The following is a 22752-nucleotide window of genomic DNA, read 5'->3' as shown; positions in this document are numbered from 1 at the left end:
CTGTTCCTGTTGTTCTGTAAGAGTTGTTGGCTCATGAGTCATATGAGTCACTTATCGTCCCATCATACCCCACACCTGCTCAACTGGAGATAAGTTTGAAGATCATGCTGGCCAGAGAAGCTGCTGCACACCATGCAGAGCACATTGAGTTTTACGGGCAGTGGTTGGGAGAGCATTATCCTGTTGGGACAACACATCACATATCACCTTCTGTTGTAAGAATGCCAAAAGAAAGGGTCTAACAACATTCTGCACATACTGGGCACTGGTTAGTGTCCCCTGTAGAAATACCGAAGGTGAATGAGAGCTCTCGCTTATCACACCCCACATCACAAGGCCTTTGGTGGGGCCAGTATGTCTTGGATAAATGCATGCTACAAGACAGTGCTCAACAGGATTATGACATATGCACCAACGAACATCACTTTCATGCAGGCAGGATATGCTTTTATCGTTGAAGACCATGGTGCATCAATCCATTTTTGAAGAGATCTTCTGACAGTACCAGTCAGGCCGCACACTTTGATGCTGTGGTTGAGAGGAAGAAAGGCTAGAGGTGTGAGTGCTCATAGTCCTACTCCTAATAACCAGTTCGCAACGGGTCATGTTTACACATCTGGGCTCACAAGCCCTCTTATCCGTGCTGCCCTTACAGAATGACAATTCTTGCGGGTGTCTGTGCTGCGTTGATGTCCAGAACCTCGTCCATTGGTGTGAAAATGTTTAAATGACCACTGATACCTGCATCATTGCACAAATGACGCACTACATCCAAAGTCTGGCAATTCTCCAAAAGAACCATCCCGCCACTTGGAAGGTAGCAATGTGACACTTTTCAAACTCGCTCAGTTGGCTGCAGGAAGCATGAGTACATCTCCATGGCATGGTTGCCTGCTTGGTTCACATGTTGGCACCACAAAATGAGTCTTCTGGATGTGAGGATTCTCTATTAAATGGTAGACACAGGTGGCGATCAGGTAGCTGTGCAGCTCTCCTCTCTGCTGGCGGATGATGTTGAAACCATTATCAAGTACATCTACTATATTACCCAGGTGGCATATGCCATCATCAGATCAAAATTGATGTCGTCTTTCCAGGTGTACTATTTTTTTTTTCCCCCTAGCAGTGTACATACTCTTCAAGCCATCATACAGTACTTGGTGGAAAGTAGTCTGAATCACTACTCGTAATTGTCTCTCATGTTCCACTCGCAGAGAGAATGGGAAATATTAGTCTATATTCTTCTATATGAGCCGTAATTTCTCATCTCTTATCTTGGTGGTCCTTACGCAAAATATATGTTGGTGGAAGGAAAATTGTTCTGCAGTCAGCCTTAAATGCCGGTCGTCTACATTTTCTCAATAGTGTCCCTTGAAAAGCATGTCGCTTTCCCTCCAGGGATTCCTATTTGAGCTCCGCAGCATATCTGTAATACGTATTGTTCAAACCTACCAGTAACAAATGTAGCAGCCCACCCACTGAATTGCTTCGATGTCTTCCTATAATCTGACTTGGTGCAGATCCCACACATTTAAGCAGCACTCAAGAATAGGTTGCACTAGCATCTCATATACAGTCTCTTTTACAGATGAACCGCACTTTGCCAAAACACTTCCAATAAACCAAAGTCAGTCATTTACCTTTCCTAGCACAATCCTCACACACTCATTCCATTTTGTATTGCTTTATAATGTTACACCCACATCATTAAATGACATGTCGGTATCAAGCAGCACAGTACTAATGCTGTATTCAGACACTGTATGTTTGTTTTTCCTACTCATCTGTCTTAATTTATATTTTTATACATTGAGAGTTAGCCACCATTCATCACATCAACTGGAAATTTTGTTTAAGTAATCTTGTACCCTCCTACTGTCACTCAGCAATCACACCTTCCTGTGCACCACAGCATCATCAGCAACCACAAATTGCTGCCCAACCTGTCAGCCAGATCATTTATGCATGTGGAATGTAATAGCAGCTCTATTACACTTCCCCAGGGCACTCCCGATGACACCCTTGTCTCTGATGAACACAAGCCATTGAGGACAACGTACTGGGTTCTCTTACTTAAGAAGACTTCAAGCCACTCACATATCTGTGAACCTATTCCATATCCTTGTACCATTGTTAACAGTCTGCAGTGGGGAACAGTGCCAAACGCTTTTCATAAATCTAGAAATACAGACCCTGTCTGTTGCCCTTCATCCATAGTCACAGTATATCATGTGAGAAAAGGGCAAGCTGAGTTATGTGTTATCAGTCGCTATGGCAACAAGAGCATTTGCTAACTATTTATAATGAAATGTGGACACTTTGTAAACTGGAAGACTTGTTAGCTTTTGATTCCAATCTTGCTTGAGACCTTGACTTTTGCCATATTTTTACCTATTTCCTTACCAAGCTACAATCCTCCAGACCAAAACTCAGTACAGAAATCATAATTACTCCATCTTAAGTCTTCCTGAAAACTCGATTTACTACCCCTTTGAGCTAAAGATGAAAAATTTGAGAAATTGTGACATTGTACCCTTATTAAAACTTATATTTTTCTACTTATACTGACAGAATTTTTAATTTTTTGTGAATACAAAATCTTATTGAACTGTGTGTGGAAATGAATTTTTTTTTGTGTACTCTCACTGCCAGGCTTAAATACTTACATGGTAGTTCTGAAATGCTTCTTGGGTAGCACACAGGTCTTCACACATAGAGAGACACCATATTGAAGTCAATGTGCACAATATTTTACTAATGTGTAAAATTTTGAACAGGCCCATATAACGGATTCTATTTGTTTTACTAAATTACGCTTTCGTTGTAAGGTTATTGTGGTAAGTTGTAATTCATTTGTATAAGAACAGTGCATATTTGTGTAGTGTTTTTCATTGGTTTATTGAGCATAACAAAAAGCTTAAGAGAGAAATTAACAATCAACATTATATCCTCTCATATTAACTAAAACAGTCTGATGATACTCAGGCAGATTTTGATTCCACACCTGTAGAAAGCAACTAGTTTAGAGATAAAGATGATGTCAGTTCAAGTTTAAAGTGCATAGTTGTCCACAAAAAAAAAAAAAAAAAAAAAAAAAAAAAAAATGTGATACTTGTTTGATGAAAAGCAAGAAAGGTAAATATTTGAGGGAGTAAGATTAGAAGTACAAATGTGGTAGGAATGACTTTCCAGACAAGCTCCTAGACAGGTTCCTTCATGAAAACAGCAAGCGCAGATGGACATTTTCATGCAGTATTAACTCTTGCAGCAGTTGCCTTTGTCGTTTCTCTTATATTGCAATTGCAAGGCATCTCAGTTGTTGGCAACATATGCCAGCTGTGATGGACAGACATTTCCAATAACATGTAACATCTACTTGTGTCTTCGGACACACAATGTTATATTTTGTGTACTCACACTGGCCTTTGTTTAAGATATTTTTTCTGTTAGAGCCAACCATTATTTTTTAATGAAGTTAACACACAAATCTCCATCTGACCATCTTGATTGAGGTTTTCTGTTATTTCCTTAATCATTAAGACAAATGCATAGATCTTTCCTTTGAAAGGTTTATGTCGATTTCCACCCCTGTCCTAGCTTCTACTACATCTCTAATGACCTCATCAACAATAGGGCATTTAATCATCTGCCCTTTCTTTTTTTTCCCCCAATATTGGCCATTCAATGCAAGTGTCTCATGAAGGTTGCAGTTCATCACATTTGCCAGTAGACACGTGGATCACATTGCTGAATCATAAAAATGTCCTTCATCAAAGATCAACTGTCTTCTTAAACAGGGCAAATAATTCATGTGTAAATAATCCTACTTGATAGAAGAAATCCATTTTCTGATGTGATTTCTTCATTGTGCTTTCCTCGTATATGGCGCAAATGTTTTGAGCTGTTTCTACTACCTGCAACTCTTTATTAAATCCAAAGTGAACAAAATATCTCAAATGATAGTCTACAGGTCATATTTACTATGACACTACAAATATACACAACACCACAGCAGCTCAAGTGAAGAAGAAAAAAAAAAAAAAAGCTTTCTATAGAAATGTTGTATCCTACCATGTTGCCACTTTGTGCAGATGATTGTTATGTGATTTTATTTCAGTGATAACAAAGTCAAAAGTATGCACTGTGTGTATGGTGAATGGCATTTTGACAAACAAGGAAATGAATGTTTTGTGCAGCATGTGATCCACCTCCAGGGAATTGGAATTCTCATCCAGTGTGGAGCATACATCATTACAACAAAATTATGAACAAACCATACATGTAGTTTGGTGGTCTGTTGGAATAATTTTAGCTTTATATGCTTACTGTCTGGGTTCGATTCACACTTCAGACAACCACTTTTACAAGCACGAAGACCCTCTTTACCTTTGATAATGCCAACTGAACAACTTACAGTTGTACCATGGGTTCAAATCGACATTAAACACAATATACCTTCACTACTGACTGCAGCAGAGTTGGTATAGGTTGGGCCATGACAGAAACAGAAGCTACAGCAAGTACAAACTGCCACCTAGGTTAGGTTAGGTTAGGTTAGCCATCTTCAGGATGATCGTTTTGTTGTTTCCCCATGATTCCAAACTTTTCAAGGTCTCCAGAAAGGGTCATGTCCGATTTCAAATCCTGGTCTGGCACAAAAATCTTAACCTTCTCATTTTAAGCTGTAGCATGTGCACCCCAAATTAAAATAAAAAAAATGATGATGATTTTTAACATGTCTTTGTGTGTTGTCAGTAGTTAGGATAGGTGTTGGTTTTGATTCCAGTCACACAGAACTTTTCATACCACTTCAGGTTCAAACATGCCACTCCTAACTACTGGTGAAAAATGAGTTAGTGGTTGTGTCTCTTTGTGTGCAGTCAGCAATGAAGATATGTACAACTACATCCATACTTTGCAAACCACTGTGAAGTGCATGGCAGAGGTTACATTCCACTGCACCAATTATTAGGGCTTTTCCCCATACTATTCATATATGGAGCATGGCAAGAATGACTGTTTAAATGCCTCTGTGCATGCTGTAATTAATCTAATCTTGTCCTCCCAATCCCTTTGGGGGTGATATGCCAAAGGTTGTACTACAGTCCTAGAGTCATCATTTAAAGCCAGTTCTTGAAACTTTGTATGTAGGCTTTCTCAGGAGATTTTACATCTATTTTCAAGAATCTGCCAGTTCAGTTCTTTCAACATCTCCGTGACACACTCCAACATGTCAAATGACCTGTCACAGTTCATGCTGCCCTCCTCTGTATACATTCAATATACCCTCATAGTACAGGTCCCACACACTTGGACAATACTCTAGGATGGGATGTACGAGTAATTTGTAAGCAATCTTCTTTGCAGACTACAATATCGCCCTTGTATTTTATCAGTAAATCGAATCCTGCTACCTGCTTTACCCACAAATGGACCTATGTGATTATTCCACTTAATGTCCCTACAAACTTTTACACTTAGGTATTTGTATAAGTTTACCAATTAGAACTGTGACTGCCTGATATTATAGTCAGAGGATACTATGTTTTTCATCATATGAAGTGCACAATTATACATTTCTGAGCACTTATAGCAAATTGCCATAAGATCTTAACTGAATATTTGTGTAGCTTCTTTCAGACTGTAATTCATTAAAGATAATTGCATCATCTGCAAGAAGTCTGTGCAGGTTCAACTCTGTCAGCTCAGAACTTTTTGTCACATTATTTCCAGTTCAAACATTGCACATCTCACTGCTGCTGAAGTAAACTGATATCTAGTATCTATTTGTGGCTAGAAAACAAGGGCATCAGATGCCAAGATCAAATTCCAGAAAGAAAAAAAGAAAAACATTTCAATCGTCTTGCTGCTTGTGAAAGTTTTCAATAACTAACATTTGATTGTTTAGTTAATTGTTGATTAGGTGCTGGGTTCAAATCCCCACAAACTGTCGTATCATTTCAAGTTTCAACTTGCACATATGGTGTTATCTGTAAATGAAACCATAAATAAGATCTTTCGTGTTTAGCAAAGGGGGACAATAGTTTTTGGATAGGAGTCTCAGATCACAGTCCAAAACAAAAGTTTTCATTGTGTAATTTCAAGCTGATTGCTTTTTGAAATGTCATTTATTGCAACACATTTGAATTTACAAGCATTAGTGTGGTATTAATTTGCATCTGGATTGATTGCCATCCAGGACAATGTTTTCTAGTTGTCTTTCATAGTAACCATTTCATATAGTCAAATGACTAAACCAAAAAAATATTAGAGCACACGGACATATGAATCAGGCAGAACACAATTCAGGTCATTCAGATACTTTAGAGCACAATAGTACAAGCAATTTATAGTGTACCCCACAAAAGGAGATTATTGGAGTATAATTATTCTGAAACTATAATTATTCTGTTCAGCACTAATATTTTGCTTGCTTAATAAGCAGAAACCACTTCCAGTTACTTCACTGACTATATTATGCAATAAATAGACTAAAATGGTAATAAACTATAAAATTTAGGTAGATGAAAAATTTGTAACAAATAAAATTATGTAAAATGTAGACAAAACCACAGCACCATTCAGAGGGTGAATTTTGTTCTTATGATATATGCAAGAGCAAACTCACCAATAGCTAATTAAGATTCTCAAATTAAGCAATAATAATGGCTTTTCTATATGTGTGTTAACTGAAACTGATTACCTAAAAAGCTGACATGAAAGTAGTGTTGGAGCTCATAGGTAAAAGTGTCAAATAGGGCTGTGTTATGGCAGATACCTATAGCATAAGTTTCTCTTGAAAAGAGGACATAAGGCATCTCCAAACCAAGTATTAAAAGTAGCATAAGAAAGGAGAAAATTTTTTGGTACAGTCTCATGATGGCAGATTTCAATTTTAGGTACAGAGTCTTATGATGGCAGTTTTCAGCAAATGAAAAGTTAAACTAGAAGTGTCCTTGATGGACATAACACATGGGAGGTCTGAGGTTTTCAAACTGAGTGAGAAAGATAGTCATACTCCAAAAGTCCTATAAAAATGACTGGCTACTTCATTATTAACTGATTACTATGTACCTGAATCCATGATCTTAACAGAAAACTTACTAATTTGTATCTTGTTGACAGATTTTTCCCTTTCATTTGCAGTTCACCTAGTTCTTATTATAAATGTATGTTTTTACCTGTTGTGAAACAGCCATTACCTTCAAGGAACTTAAAGATCATACGTTCCACTGAGAGACAATGTAGCAATCTGTTCAACAACTCATTCCACCACATTACATCATGACATTCAAATTATCTTTGGAACATGGAACTAACTGATATCTTTGTAGGGCACAGAAAAATTAACATTGCCTTCTGCATCTATCAAATATGCAATATTATGTATTGGATTCCATGTTGGCATAATTTATCCAAATAATTTTTAAATTGCCTCACAGCTGAACCTTATCATATTTTTATTAATTTTTTGTGCACAGTAGTTTACTAGCCAAAATGAATATTAATGTAGCACAATAATGGACTGTGTGGCAAGGGAAACACTGCTGATAATTGTAGCCCTCCCGCCGGAGATTCGAGTCCCCCCTCGGGCATGGGTGTGTGTGTTGTTCTTAGCATCAGTTAGTTTACGTAGTAAGTCTAGGGACCGATGACCACAGCAGTTTGGTCCCTTAGGAATTCGCACACACATTTGAACATTTGATAATTGTAGAGCAGGCAAAGGTGTGAAATTTATGAGACAATCATATAGTCTAATTTATTATATTCTTATACAAAATAGCTTCTCAAGCTACAATGCAATGCAAATATAATTATTTTTGTCACATACACAGAGAGAGACAGAATATTGGGTACATTTAGAAAATTTTTACTTGGATCTTATGGATACATAAAGGGTAGTTTTGATTCTGATCAAGTCAGTCATCATAGTGTAATTCAACAAACAAATTTATTCACTATAGCTCACAGTATATTGTTATCCAAAAATACAGCAGACTGCTTTTGTCACTCACTCAATATTTTCAGCTAGTCTAGGTTCCACATCAATCTTGCATACAGATACGTACAAAGCATAAAGTTATGGCATAATTGTTCAACTTAGCAAGTAGTAAGAGGAAATATCTCCCCTAAATATCACGTAGTTAAACATGAATGAAAATTACACCATTCCTCTATACAAATGGCAGGATTGCTCGTCATGGGAACTGAATAAATGCTAGACAGCTGCATTCTCAGGAGACACACAACAGAGCTGTACCGAGGAGACATCATCAGTGTTATTAGTGATCATCTGATGCAGAAGACAAAACACATTTTGTGAATTATTACAAGGATTAATATAGAACTCAAGCTGTTGAAAACCCTCCATCTGAGTTTTAGTTGATTTTTTTTTTGTTTTAATCATTAAGAAGCATTAGCAACCAATGAACCGCACAATAATAAAATATGTACAATCTAATGTTAGATACAATATAACACATAATGGAATGAGAACATCTACTACACACAAAATACCATTTTCATGGTAAATGAGATGATAAAAATACCACAATCATCTGCATGGTATACTTCACCACTTACGGTGTCTGCAGTTTATCAAAAGGTAAACTTGGCTACAGTACTTACTGTACAGGTGTTTCTTGAATACAATGTACATAACTTTTACACAGAATACTTTGCAGATTCAATGGAGATTTGTTGGTAGACTATATACAATAAAAATTTACAATTCCTCTGGGAGATAGTTGGAACTGCTACATTAAAGGCATAAAGGAAGTCTGTAATACATACTGAAAAGTTACTGTGTTCCATAATTTATAAAACAATGACAGATAGTATTGGCCAACACAAACCCACTGTGCAAAAAACACAAGTCATAATTTCAATCCAAATATCCTACAGTAAAAGGATAATAAAACTTCTACTTTCTGTTAAAATGCTTGTAGCTTCTAAAAATGCAGTGTCTGCACAGTTTCCCAGAAAATAAAAAAAAACACAGATTCCTTGCTACGATCTATTTAAAAAATGCTACATTGATATAAAATGTAATATGCAGTATCAGTCCTGCTAAAATTAGTCAAGGGAATATGTTTTTAAATTTGCTGCTATAATACTTTTCTGTAGAATATGCAACTCCAACCAGCCATAAGCTCTCATTACAGCAGACCTTACACGTTTTCGCATGCTGGTAGGAATAACGGCCTTGCATCAAAAGCCATACACATTCTCATCACTGTATGCAATGTACAAAAAGCAGTCTTCTTCATGATGTTCCTGCAAACAAACAAAAACATTATTTTTTTTCTTTATGAAGACCAAACTTGCCTACAATAAAATATGATTAAAGAACACATTATGTACTGGAAGTAGCTGCATCTCTTAAGGCTAATATTCAAGTGGTGTGCAAAGAGAACAAACACATGGTATGGTGTTGCGTATTTCACATTAACCAACTTGCAGGAGCTTGTCATGCGGGCTGATACAATAATACGCTGTGGACAAAAAGAATACAATCATCATCCAAATTACCACCTAAAATAGGTTAAATTCAAAATATGTCACCCCTGGTCAGAGTGGATTTCATTTACCTTTTATTGCATTTCTCTGTTTCATGCCACTATATAATTAGAGTGTCTCAACAACTTCAGATGTTTGGCACAGTGCTTTTTAATAAAAAGCAAACCCATTTAATATGAGGTGTGGTACTAGTTAACACAGTATTGACAGTTTTAAAACATCACCACAAAGATACCAATCAGGCTGGTATGTCCCTTACTGTCTGATCACAGAAGTGCAGCCAAGTTAAAAATATTGCACATTGTCCTCATTCTTACCCCAACACATTAAGAGCTACCTATCCCCAAAAAAATAGGATACACACAGCTCAAATATGCCATATTGCTACAAAATTCAACACAGCATATTATTTCAGTCAACCATCCTATCACAACAAAAACTGAGTAAGGTGGCACAGTGATTAAAGTACTGGACTTGCATTAGGAAGGAGTGGGTTTCAAATCTCTGCCTGGGAAAAAAAATCATGAAAACTAACAGAAGACAGTATCAACATCAGTTGAGCTATACAGTTTAACCTGAAAGACCTGGATGGGTCCCATATATTTTGCCAGTTTACTTCAAAAACACCTGAAAAATACGGTGCTTCTGTGGAATAATTTTCTATCAACAGTACTCATCAAGATGACAACCCCCCCCCCCCCCCCCCCATGTCCCTCAAGAATGTTAGTACAAGCCCCAGTTTCATAGCATTTAATTAAATATTATGGTTCACATCAAAGTGATTATATGTCCCCCTACTGCCCAACCTGTTATATGAAGCAAACCTGTCTGCCATGAAGGTATACTCCTGTGCTACATACTCTTGCATTCATGAAGTCAGAACACAGTTACTGCGATTTTTAACAATATGAAAAAACATCACCACAATCCCCAACAGAAACAATGGCCTCAAAAGTTGCAACACCAATAACAACTTTATGTCCCCTTCCACCTTCGTCTTTTCAAAGGACGATTCGTCTACTTTCACTTCACCCCTGGTACCTAGTTAATGAATTCATCACACAGCACTCACATAATGTAAACCAATCAATACCATACTTTCAGGAACACCAGTCTCATGCATGGTTTATTTAACTGAGGACTGAAAACAAAAACTTTGTCAAACATAACTAAAACATAAAGATTGAACCCTGACTTCTCAAATAAAATTCTGCACCTGATAGGCCACCACAAATTATTCCCACGACATCTCCACATGTCAGAAGAATGTTGTCATGACACCTTTGTCCATTTCATATCACTGCCACACATATGTCATTCACAGTATTCCCCCGACACCAAACAGTTGCAAAAATTTAATACTTGATTCAGCATCCCCCATTTCACTCCACAACATTCAACTATTGAAGATTAATTTTGAATCCTTGTTGCAAACAATAACACAGCAAGATCACAATCAAAATAACCAACTAATCAAACAAGCTTTATACCACAAATTATAAATGGTCTAACAACGGAGTATACAATTAGAAATTAAAGAAAAGATACATATGTCACATAACCATAACAAACAATGTAACATTTGATCAGTAAAAGAAATCACAATGCCAAACAAAAATGTAATTTCCAAAAATCAAATTTGTTTACCTACAATTCAAAATAACAGTTTTCTCCAGTTACTAAGACAACCATATACAATATTTAATATCTGGATACTTACAAACTTGCTGAAAATGCATTAGATACTATAAATATCAACTGGGCTTCCAAGCAGTATGAATTTTGGTTTTGCCCAGAGAATATATATCAGTGTTCCAGAACAAATTTTCACTCTGCCGTGGAGTGTGCACTAATTTCAAACTTCTTAGCAGATTAAAACTGTGACTCAAACCTGGTATCTTTGGCCTTTGCAGCCAAGTGCTTGACCAACTGAGATATCCAAGTATGACTTGTGCCGTATCCTCCCAACTTTGTTCCACCAGAACCTCATCTCCTGCCTTCTGTACACACAGTTTTGGAATGAAAGGGCTAAATTATTTATAGGTCAGGGCCAGGGGCAGTTTTTCTCACTGTTCATAGATTGGTAACACCCCAGTTTCACATAGCCAGTGGGATGATACTTCCACATAACAAATGAAAGCCAAGAAAATAACTTTCTAGCATTGGAATAGAAGAATTCACTTCTCCACTGTTGTCATAAATATTTGTCTGATTCCCCCCAAGTATGTGGTTAGATTGGGACCTAACAGCATAACTTAAACTGCTGCGAGTGAAACAAGCAGGAATTAAATTTATTATCTTCATTGTCAAAATATTTGCCTGTTTCATTCAATTGTGTTATGATTTCGGAGACTGTGATGCACTGATATGAAAATGTGACATTATTGCTTCGGAATGTGTTGGCTATCTGCTGCTCTCTCATTGGCTGCATAGACCTAGCAGCACACACACCCTCTTTCCTTCCTACCATACCACACAGCGAGCGTTGAAAACATTGCTGCATGAAATACATTTACATCTACGTCAATACTCCACAAGCCACTTGACAGTATGTGATGGAGGATATATCTGGAGCCACCAACTGATACCCCCTCCCCTGTTCTATTTGCAAATGGCATGTGGGAAGAGTCACTGTTGGTAAGCCTCTATATCAGCTCAAATTTCCTGAATTTCTTGCTGCGGACATTCACAAGGCATATGTGGGAGGAAGTAATATATTATCCAACTCTTCCCAGACAGTACTTTCTCAAACTTTTGATAGTAAGCCTCTCTGTAATGCACACCACCTCTCTTGTAGTGTGTATCAGTGGAGTTTGTTGATACTCTCTGTAAGTATATCACTGAACCTGAACTAGACTATTACCAAATGAAAGCCAAATGTTCTGAAAAATGAGTTAACACTAAATGATCCATCATTTGTTTCATTTTAATAATATTTCAGAAAAATATTTGACAGACCAGAATAATGAAACAAAAAGTAAATGTATATTAGATGTACAATTTAAATTATTATATATTACCTTAATAATCCCTGCAAAACTTTTAGCAGCAGGATACACACCTATTTATTTATTCATTCAGAGAAGTACCACAATGATACAGTATTTTTCATCATAATACATTCAAATGTAAAGAAATAGCTCTCTCTCTCTCTCTCTCACACTCACACTCACACACACACACACACACACACACACACACACACACACACACACACACAGAGAGAGAGAGAGAGAGAGAGAGAGAGAGAGAGAGAGAGAGAGAGAGAGAGAGCACAGAGCTATACATAAAGGGTTACCTTGCTGAAGGAAAAAACTCATTACTTGCATGGCAAAACCACAGAACTCCTCAATCACAATAGCTATATATGCTACATCCACTCAGATTTCTGACAATATTATTTTACAACACACTCCTGGAGAGAAGAAGCTTACAGGAGTAATGACTATTAACAGCTAATCAAAGAAAAGAGACTGAAAAATACCATTTGCCAGAACGAAAGAGGCCAGGTTACTTTTCAGTAGCGAAGACCAATTCAAATAGTCAAGAACAACATCATTTGAAGCAAAGAAAACTGCATTTATTTTTAAACACTCCATTTTCTTGTTAAAAAAAAAGCAAATGAAATTAAATGACCTGATAATTATTCAGCGATCACAAATAAGAAACTTCCTTTACTTAAATTATTTTACAGTTTCTCAAATGTAGGTCCTAAACCTCTGAGAGATAATATGCAGGTGCCTATTACCTGAAAATAAACCCAAAAATTTCTCGGAAAGAGGAAAGAATGTGTATTGTTATAATCATGTGACAATTTTATGTACGAAAGGTTTAAATTCCTACTTTGTTCCAGTCCCCTTACAGACATATGGATATCTATGGCTCCACTTCTTAAGAGCCCCGTGTCAATTGACACACTTCATGTATTCCCATATGATGCAATCTTTCACAAAACATATTACCATGTGATGAAGTCTGTGAATGTACAAAACTGAAGTGTCACTAACTTTAAAAAAAGCTAACAGTAAGCATGAAATATATGAACATGAATCTTAAACTTTACTTCATGTGCAAATCAACCACAGAAATCAAGTGTGTGTCCTTGGAAAAATATCACTGACTCATAACTTTAGCTTCAATGCACATTTAGCTCCCCAAACTCTGTGATTACAAGTACCATTTGCTGTAAAATTTCACCTATAAATAAAGGAAAAAAACACACAAAAATATCCTGCAGGTAAACTTATAAGAGCATCTGCACTGCTTTAAGAACAAGCAGCCTGGATCTTAACTATTATACACATCTGTGATAATAGGAGATGCAACTGCATTTCATACCATTATTCACAATTCAACAAAGAAGTTGGGCACCTGTTCACCCTTTCTAATCTCAACAATTTACTGAAATATCTCCAGAAATAGAGTACTGTAAATGGGCAACAGAAAGCACCACTATAGAAATATGGTACTGTTAATGGGCAACAATGACAATTTCCAGGTTTGCAAATATGTAATATTATGAGTAATCACCCTTACCTGATACAATGACCCCATGGTAGCACTTGTTGGTGGGATCACATTGTTTACAAAGAAGAAGAGTGCATCCTCAGGTCTCAAATGAATCCTTTTTCTTATAAGGAAATAAAACTGTCCAACTGTAAGATCTGAAGGGACAAGGTATTTTTTCTTATCTAGATCACCAATCCTTGCTTTTGGTGCCTTCTCCACAATAACCTGAAAAAATAGGTAGCTTACTTTTTATATAACTCATCCAAGAACTCCATCAAACTAGTCTTCACACTGAAGACAACCATAAAAACAACAGCAATATACTTAACCATCACAAAGAAAGACTATAGTGGGGAATACAAGAACAATAAGCACTTCACTGCCCACCGTTTTGAACACCGAAAATGCAAGATTAAGCCAGAAATGAAGACATTTTTGCAATCCCTCCCCCATCCATAACATCTGAATCACCTCACAAACCTACAGGTATAACAGTTTATTTTTCGTGTACTAATAAAGTAAATTAAATACAATACACAATACACCAAGACTTGAGCACTGGATGCCCCAGTTATTAGCTCCGAGATATTAATATCAAACTGAGAAAGTAGCGTTATCTTTCAAAGTACTGGGCTTCTTGGTAACATCATTACGTTGATTTTAGACTGCCGAAATGGCAATTTGGCACAGCAGTTTAGTGGCAAGTTAACTGTCTTGCACAAGTCGTTATTGGCTGCTACTTCTCTTTGTTGATCGATTCGTCATCTCCTTTCTTTCATCCATGATTGTGCTCCTTCATTAGGCCTACTGTTCACGGAACAAGATAATCAACTAAATTAATAAAAACGACGAAACAGAGTGAGGCGCATTATTAAACTGGAAGTAAGTTTGTAACAACACACTTTTTAGCTCTGAAACAGAAAGAGGGGCCTTTTACCATTCCGTAGTGCCACTGTGATAACGTCAGCGTTTACACAGTAACTATGAGACTCGTACTGAACTCTCAAAAAGTCAAATAGCCTGAAATACCAGATTTTCTGGGGCAGATAAAACAAAACAAGCGTCTTTATTTTCAAAAGTGGTTCTTCCCGTCTTGAATAGGCTACTAGAAACTGTGTTAGGCTGGATCGTTCCGTCCTATACAATACAACAAAGAAATTCATTATGGTAATGAAATACAGTGCTCAAATACAAAACAAAAGTAAAATAGACGAAATGTTTCACGAAAAATAATTCTAATACTCGGAAGAGCGGGCGACTTGAAGGAAAATTCCTTTGAAATGTCAAGCTTCATAAACCCTATACAAGTATCAACAGTTTAACTGTATCTTAATCTAATTATTGCAGTAAGTGAGTCTACTTGCACAGTTTTCGAGCGACCATCAAACAACTGCAACAAATATCTACAGAATTTTTGGAGACAAAAACATTATTACTTACAGGAACTCTGTCCGGATATTTTCGGCGTGTTTTCTCTCCTTCAGCTTTTCTTTTCTCAAACGGATGTTCTTCCTTGTATTGAAACTTCATCTTTCCTAAATTTCTTTCTTCCCTAATCACCAAGTGCAAATATACGCAGTTTCTCAGCCACGAATGACAGTTTCACCACACTGTCTTGTGACAAAGACCAAAGTTATAACTGCGAGGATCCTGAGATACTGTTCCGCAGCATTCGCAAATGTCGGTATTTGATTTGAGGCACGGCTGCTTGTTTAACAGGAAGTATTTACTCATTAGGGGCAATGTGAGGAGTTATTAGTTTCGACGGCAGACTCTTATCAGACGCCCTTCAGCGTACAAATTTTAGTTAGATGCGTTAGTTAAGCGTTACCTTACAGATCTCTCAACGATGTAGTCCCTTAAAGCAGTTCTCGAAGAATGTTGGATTCATTTAAAGGTGCAAGCAGGTGACCTGTGTGTCTATAATTGTGGAGTGTGGCTAGCCAATCTATTTGAAATAAGCTCCTGTATCCCATAACGACACATTTATTACTAACACAGTAAAACAGTTTACAATTAAATAGTTGAAACATTTCATCACAGAAGTTACTAAAAGTCGAAGGCACAGTTACGACAGCACAGAGAATAGACTCAGATTGCTCCCTGCCGCAGCCTGACGAGATTAGGGTGCAGCAGAAATCTTCGCTAAGTTCACAGTTATTTGAGTGTGACCTGTAGCAGAATTATTTTCATTTGTTTGCTAATTTACTTGATTTACTGCATAGTGTTATCGTAGTATCGAAGTTTTAGTAACCTGTGAGCTCCTCCTAGCATTTACTATGCCAAAAGTGGATCTTAAGAATGAATATTATTTAATAAAGAAATTCTCAATTTCAAACCTGAATGTATTTGGTTCCTCCACCTAATGCCTGGCAAGCAAGATTCTTTCTCATGTCTCGCACACCTCTCCTCATTCCAATGATTCACTACCGTGCCATATGATCCACCCATTACCAATGCCTGTATGAGGAATAGCTTCTCACTCAGCGCTGTTGTATTCTGCAGTGATACTTAAGGTAGTGAATTACTTCTACTAGCTGCTGTGTCCCAATAAAATGTAAAATTTAGAAAACAAAGATCTTTAGGTTTTCTATACGCAAGGTTGTGTTTTTTATATGCTTCATGTAGTGAAATGGTTCCTTTATCTCCTTGACCCACCTTTCATCTCGTTTTTTATCTGGACCACAATAATTACATCCAGGAAGATGCATTTCAAAATGAAGTTTATTAATAAATTAATATATTAACCAATTCCTTACCATGTTTCCAAAATGTATGTTGTAAATAATTTAACAATCTTATTACATATGGTACGACTTTAGGGTTATTAATAATGAACTCATGAAGATTATCTGTCAACATTTTCGATATACCAAATTTCCAGAATGAAATTTTCACTTGGCAGCAGAGTATGCGCTGGTATGAAACTTTCTGGCAGATTAAAACTGTTTGCCATAACGAGAGTTGGGCTTGGGACCTTTGCCTTTTGCAGGTAAGTGCTCTACCGTCTAAGCTACCACAACTCCTCACCTGTAATCACAGCTGTACTTCTGCCAGTATCTCATCTCTTACCTTCCAAATTTTACAGAAGTTCTCCAGCCAAACTTGTGGGACTAGCATTCTCAGAAGAAAGTTTTAAGGTGCCAAGAAGTTTCATATAAGCACACACACCACTGCTGAGTGAAAATTTCATTCTGTAAACATCCCACAGTCTGTGGCTAAGCCATATCTCTGCAATTTCCTTTCTTCCAATAGTGCTAGTCCCATAGGTCTCTGAAGTGTGGAAGGAAGGAAACGAGATACTGATGGAAGTAAGGCTGTAAGAAGGGGTTGTGAGTCACACTTGGACAGCTCAGTTCATCTTCCTTGACAAGGGCGTGGCTACATACATTCATGAAGGAACCCTCTCATCAATCTCACCATTCTCCCAACGGCATGAGATGTGGCCTTCACCACTATAGACACACAAATCATCAACATCTATGCACCCTTTGGTTCCACCCACAGGTAGGAGAGAGTCACATTACACTCCAAAGACACTGCCCTGTTATTCTTAGGAAGTTGTGCTATTTGCATATTTGAAGGCGACTTCAACTATGTCTTGCAACAGAGAGATCAGGCGCCTCCATTTAATATCTGTCAAGAATTCCACATGATCGACTGAGAATTCTGGCTTGGCGACACATGAGAAGTGAAGTTTGGCAATGCCTGCGGCCTCACATATCAAACTAGGCATTCGGAAAGTCGACATGAGAGGATTTACGTCTCCTGAGAGCTAGCATCTGATGTCAAATACGTTGAACTTGGCAGCTGTCTGACCACAGTGCATATATCTGCACAATCCTCCTCAAATCGTAATCACTCTGATGCAGTCATATGCCATGGAAAATGAATATCACACACCTCCAGGAGGTAGAATATCAACGGCACATAACAGAAACTTGGACGGCTTGCAAACGACTATTCCCCACCTACAGAAGGATTTTAGAATGGTAGTTATAGTGTGCTAAGTCCTTCTTACAGCAAACCCTGATGTGATACAAGAAAGATATGGCGGAATGGCGCCAACACACAACTAGTTACTATTATACCGTCTTCTGAGACTTAGACATCCAAGGCTCCGACCCAAACATCCAGAGGGAGGAGCAGCAGATTAAGTCGTGCATAGTAACAATGACCTGACGTCGTCTACAGGGTGTCCTCATGAGAACGCATCTACAGGACTCATCTACCATGCATCATATCATTAACAATGATTGACGACGACGACGCCGACGACGACTTCTCGTAACCAAACTCATCATGCCATAGCCACCGACTTTCAATCAACAATATGAAATAGTCACCACTTTTGGCGATCACTATGGGAACACCCATGGCGTCGGGATTGCCAATGCTACAGCAGTTGATCAGATCTTGTCTTATATCACCCGCACAATCCCCAACAGAGAATATACCCAACCAACGAAACAGATCACCAGGGACGAACTGGAGGCTGCGATCGGCAAGGATGCCATTATCAGATCCTCTAGTATAGAAAGGTTGCCTGTAGAGTTCTATCATGTCTTCTGGATGTTAATGGCCCTGAGATGGACCAGCATGTTTCAAGAAATTTTTACGCCAGGCTGTGTTGCCCCTCCTGGATTTGTCAAGGGCATCATCATTCCCATATGTAAGCCACACTGTGGTGTGGCAATCAACAATTACCATCTGATAACCCTTCTTAATGTGGACTACAAAAGCTTTCCCCCAGGTTGGTTGCAAGCCTTCATCCCCTAATTTACAGCACCTTTTCACTGGAACAGACTATCCCATGTGGTTAAGTGACTATGCAGACAGCAACTAGAGACGCAATGTGATAGTACAGGCTGTGACATGCCAGCTATGGGCAGCTATAGTAGCAATCGATCTTGATGGCACACTTATATAACAAAGTACATCATGGTTTCCTATTCTCTATGATGGCTCAGATGGGCTCCATCTCCCTCCCCCTCCTCCTTCCTCAACGTTATGCATGGCATAGATGACAGCACTAACTCCCACATACAAGTCAACAATCGCCTAATGAGTCCAGTTCCAGTATGGTTATCTACTGAACAAGACTGCCCCCTACCAAACCTACTATACACTTTCGCACTGGAACTCCTCACTGGGAACCTCAAATCTACACTAATGGGAATCACGCTACAAAAACACACTTACTGTTGTCGAGAATACACTGATGGTCTACTCCTCTTGCTTCGCTCACGAGTGGAAATACGACAGACTATTTAGGCAATCGTGACATACGGCAGAGAGGCACGCAGCTCAGTGAACATGATTAAATATGCAGCACTATGCGACAGGACGCAGCCTCTCTGAAGCTGAACCGGCACCCTTCCCACGACTACAGATTATGAAGTACTTGATCATTGTTTTCACCTCCAATATATCCTGTATGATGGCCACTAGCTTTCGGCGCATGTTACAGAGTGTTTTCGCCAATATCTACAACGATCTGCTCCGCCATCTTGAACTTCTTCAACAGGTCGTCTACCTCATTCGCCTTATTGCTTAGAAATGGGTGCATACTATACAAGTACTACCCTTACCACACACAACTAGACCTCATCTGCAATGGCATTCAGTTACTATCTGATGGCAGGAACAATCTTTAAGGTCTGGTATGAAATGCATACCCTCCTACTGCATGAGGGAGGACTTGTCTTACTCAATGTATAGCACAGGGGTGACGCTCTGTATATGTCAATGATGTGACATCATTCATGATGTTGGCTAGATTGGATTGTGTAAAAAATAGGACTGTGCAAAAATTGGGACTTGGTATGGGCGCTGATGACTGTGCAGTTGAGCGCCCCACAAACCAAACATCAGCATCATCACCAGATAGATCGCTGTGCTGGGTACATCCTGTGTCACTTGCTCCAAGTACCAATGAAAAATACCCAGAGAACTGTCAATACCAAAAGGAAACCTGTTATAGCCGAATAGTCCAAATAGAGTGTTAATAAGCAGAATGCGCCATGATGCCTCATCCTGATGGGGCTGAAGGTAAATACGAGTATTGGGGCAAAGTTGGTTCTACCCCACAGGGCGCCCCAAAAGTTCTGTCACGATGACCATTCAAGATGGCGGTGATGACTTCACTCCCACCCCAGGAGGATTCTGACCCACACGGTGCCCCAAAAGTTCTGTCACAATGACGTAATCCAAGCTGGCTGCTATGACGTCATTCAAGATGGTGGATTTTGGTGGAAAGTTTGAATTGTGGTGGGAAGATAGGTCAATTGGGGGGGGGGGCTACCTCCACTAACCTAACCCCTCCCCCAGAAAATCACGGGAAGTTCAAATTCCATCAGGATAATGCAAAGCAGCCCTATTAATGTAAGAAAAATGGTGGGAAAAAAAGTGCAGTTGGAGTACCTAAACTAACCCAAGTCATCCAACTGCCACCTCTTTCTAGGGATTGGTGCAAAGTTTGAATTTTGGCGATAAAGAAAGGTCGCTTGGGGTGACTCTACTAATCTAAGAAAATGGCAGGAAAGAAAGGGTGCTTAGGCTGCCTCCACTAACCTAAGTCGCAGGACCACCACCTTGTCCTAGGAAATGGCAGGATGAGGACTTGACCTGTGCTGGACGTGTTTATTTTGCATGCACTATTTAGTTAAACAATTATAGGCACTACCACCATCCAGTGTAGCCACCATGCGGTCTGGACTCCAACTGACCTAGTACACAGTACCACCACCAGAGGCCACTCTCATCCATGACGTACTCCAAAATGGACTCCGTGACGTAGGCTGATGATGCAAGTACCGTTATCCAAGATGGCGAGCAACAGTGTGTTCGCCATGAGGTCAGGGTCTAGTACACAGTGCCACTGCCAGAGGGCGCTCTCATCTGTAACGTAATCCAAGATGGCCGCTGTGACATCAGCAGATGACACAAGTACCGTTACCCAAGGTGGCGGAAAACAGTGTGTTCGCCATGAGGTCCCAGTCTAGTACACAGTACCACCAGTGGTGTGATCCCTCACATCTGTTTAACTGCTTTCTCTCTCCCACGATTCTAACAGAACATGTCTGATGTGTGTGGCCCCTGAGGACGTGCATACTGACGTCACAGTGTCTAGCACGCACACACATACTGACGTCCCAGATCGTTTTCTAGAAATCTTCTAGCGATTCTAACAGAACATGTGTGACATGTAACTGACACATCGCGCATCTAATGAAGTTCACAAGTCACATCACTATGTAAAAATAAGAACCAAGTCGAACTCTCGGAAATTCTATACTGTCCCACAAATACTTAACGTTCGCTTTCGCAATGTTTCCATAGAAAAATTCCTGCGCTGACATAAGCTGTTTACCAAAATAGTCCAGAATTTCATCTTTTCTGTTGTACAGCATTCCTATATACTAAAAAAATTCAGAATTTGACCTTCTCAAGACTTTCTAAATGATTTGCTTCAGCGTTTATGAAGCTAAGCTAAATCCAACAAACACTAGTCTTAATACCAGCAACCCAGAATTACACATATATAGCATTCACCTTCGAAAATCACAAAGCTCAGAGACTTTGAGCGAGATGCAATAAATCCTTGATCAAGATTATATCTAATTGCATTCTCCTCAGATGAGTTCATAATATACACAAAATGACTTCAAATTCAAAGGTTGAATTCAATATCCTTCAGTGTGTATTATAAATAGCATCTTCACACATAGTATGAATTCTTCCATCAATGTATTCAAAACGACAAGGAGAGAAAAACTACATCTATTTATCACAATGAGAAATGCTTATGGCATTCACTCTAGAGTATATAGCCTGTAAGCACCCTCGAAGACAGTAATTATTCAGCTCCCATATTCCGATATGTTCCAGAACACAAAGCTTGTAAGATTATTTGCCGCTCTTGACGCCTGCGGTGAATGAGGGAGAGACACAGGCATTCCCAGTATATTAATAGATTGCAGGGAATGCCATATCTCGTGAAAGCAGCTCACATTCGGTATCTCTCATCTGCCAGTTCATAAATCGCCATCTTCTGTAAGAAAGAAAACCAGTGTTAACTTAGAACTCGGTGGAAATATTACTCAATTAAAGAAATTCTGTATGAATTAACCAAGTAATTAATTCGAATCCAATTTTAATGATATTCGATAACTGAATGTATCACCTGGAGATTTAATGATCAAATGAGAAGTTCGAGGTTTTCCCACTAGGATGACTGTCACCATTCATTCATGACGTAGCACCCCCCCCCCCCCCCCGAATGCAGCGATCCTATTGGCTACTGCATCAGTGACGTGATTCGACGTCATAGAAGCTATATACGTCCAGCCACAACTGAATTTGGAAAATAAAGATAAATCCTGAAAAGTCCGTAGCAGTCATGTTTACGAGGAAGCTGACACCCCCTTCCCCCCCAAACAGACGTATTTTTGTAGCTGAAAAGGAAATAGAATGGAGTGGCTCAGCTACATACCTAGGCCTTGAACTAGACAAACGCTTAACCTTCGCAAAGCTGATAAACAGATCAAATGGTTCAAATGACTCTGAGCACTATGGGACTTAACATCTGAGGTCATCAGTCCCCTAGAACATAGAACTACTTAAACCTAACTAACCTAAGGGCAGTACACACATCCATGCCCGAGGCATAATTCGAACCTGCGACCATAGCAGTCGCGCGGTTCCAGACTCAAGCGCCTAGAA

General features: G+C 38.8%; 1 protein-coding gene across 1 annotated transcript; it reads right to left on the bottom strand.

The window, feature by feature from the left end:
* Positions 1–7932: 7932 nt before the first annotated feature.
* Positions 7933–15813, bottom strand: LOC126297722 (gamma-aminobutyric acid receptor-associated protein). Its single transcript, XM_049988861.1, has 3 exons — positions 15469–15813; positions 14056–14253; positions 7933–9276 (listed from the first exon to the last, which is right to left on the bottom strand). Exons 1-3 carry the CDS (start codon positions 15556–15558, stop codon positions 9211–9213), a joined length of 354 nt encoding a protein of 117 aa, XP_049844818.1. The 5' UTR covers positions 15559–15813; the 3' UTR covers positions 7933–9210.
* Positions 15814–22752: the final 6939 nt, after the last annotated feature.

The sequence above is a fragment of the Schistocerca gregaria genome, chromosome X (genome assembly GCF_023897955.1).
Source record: "Schistocerca gregaria isolate iqSchGreg1 chromosome X, iqSchGreg1.2, whole genome shotgun sequence".
NCBI lineage: Eukaryota > Metazoa > Arthropoda > Insecta > Orthoptera > Acrididae > Schistocerca > Schistocerca gregaria.
The sequence above is the reverse complement of the archived record's forward strand: the minus strand, read 5'-3'. Positions and strand labels throughout refer to the sequence as shown.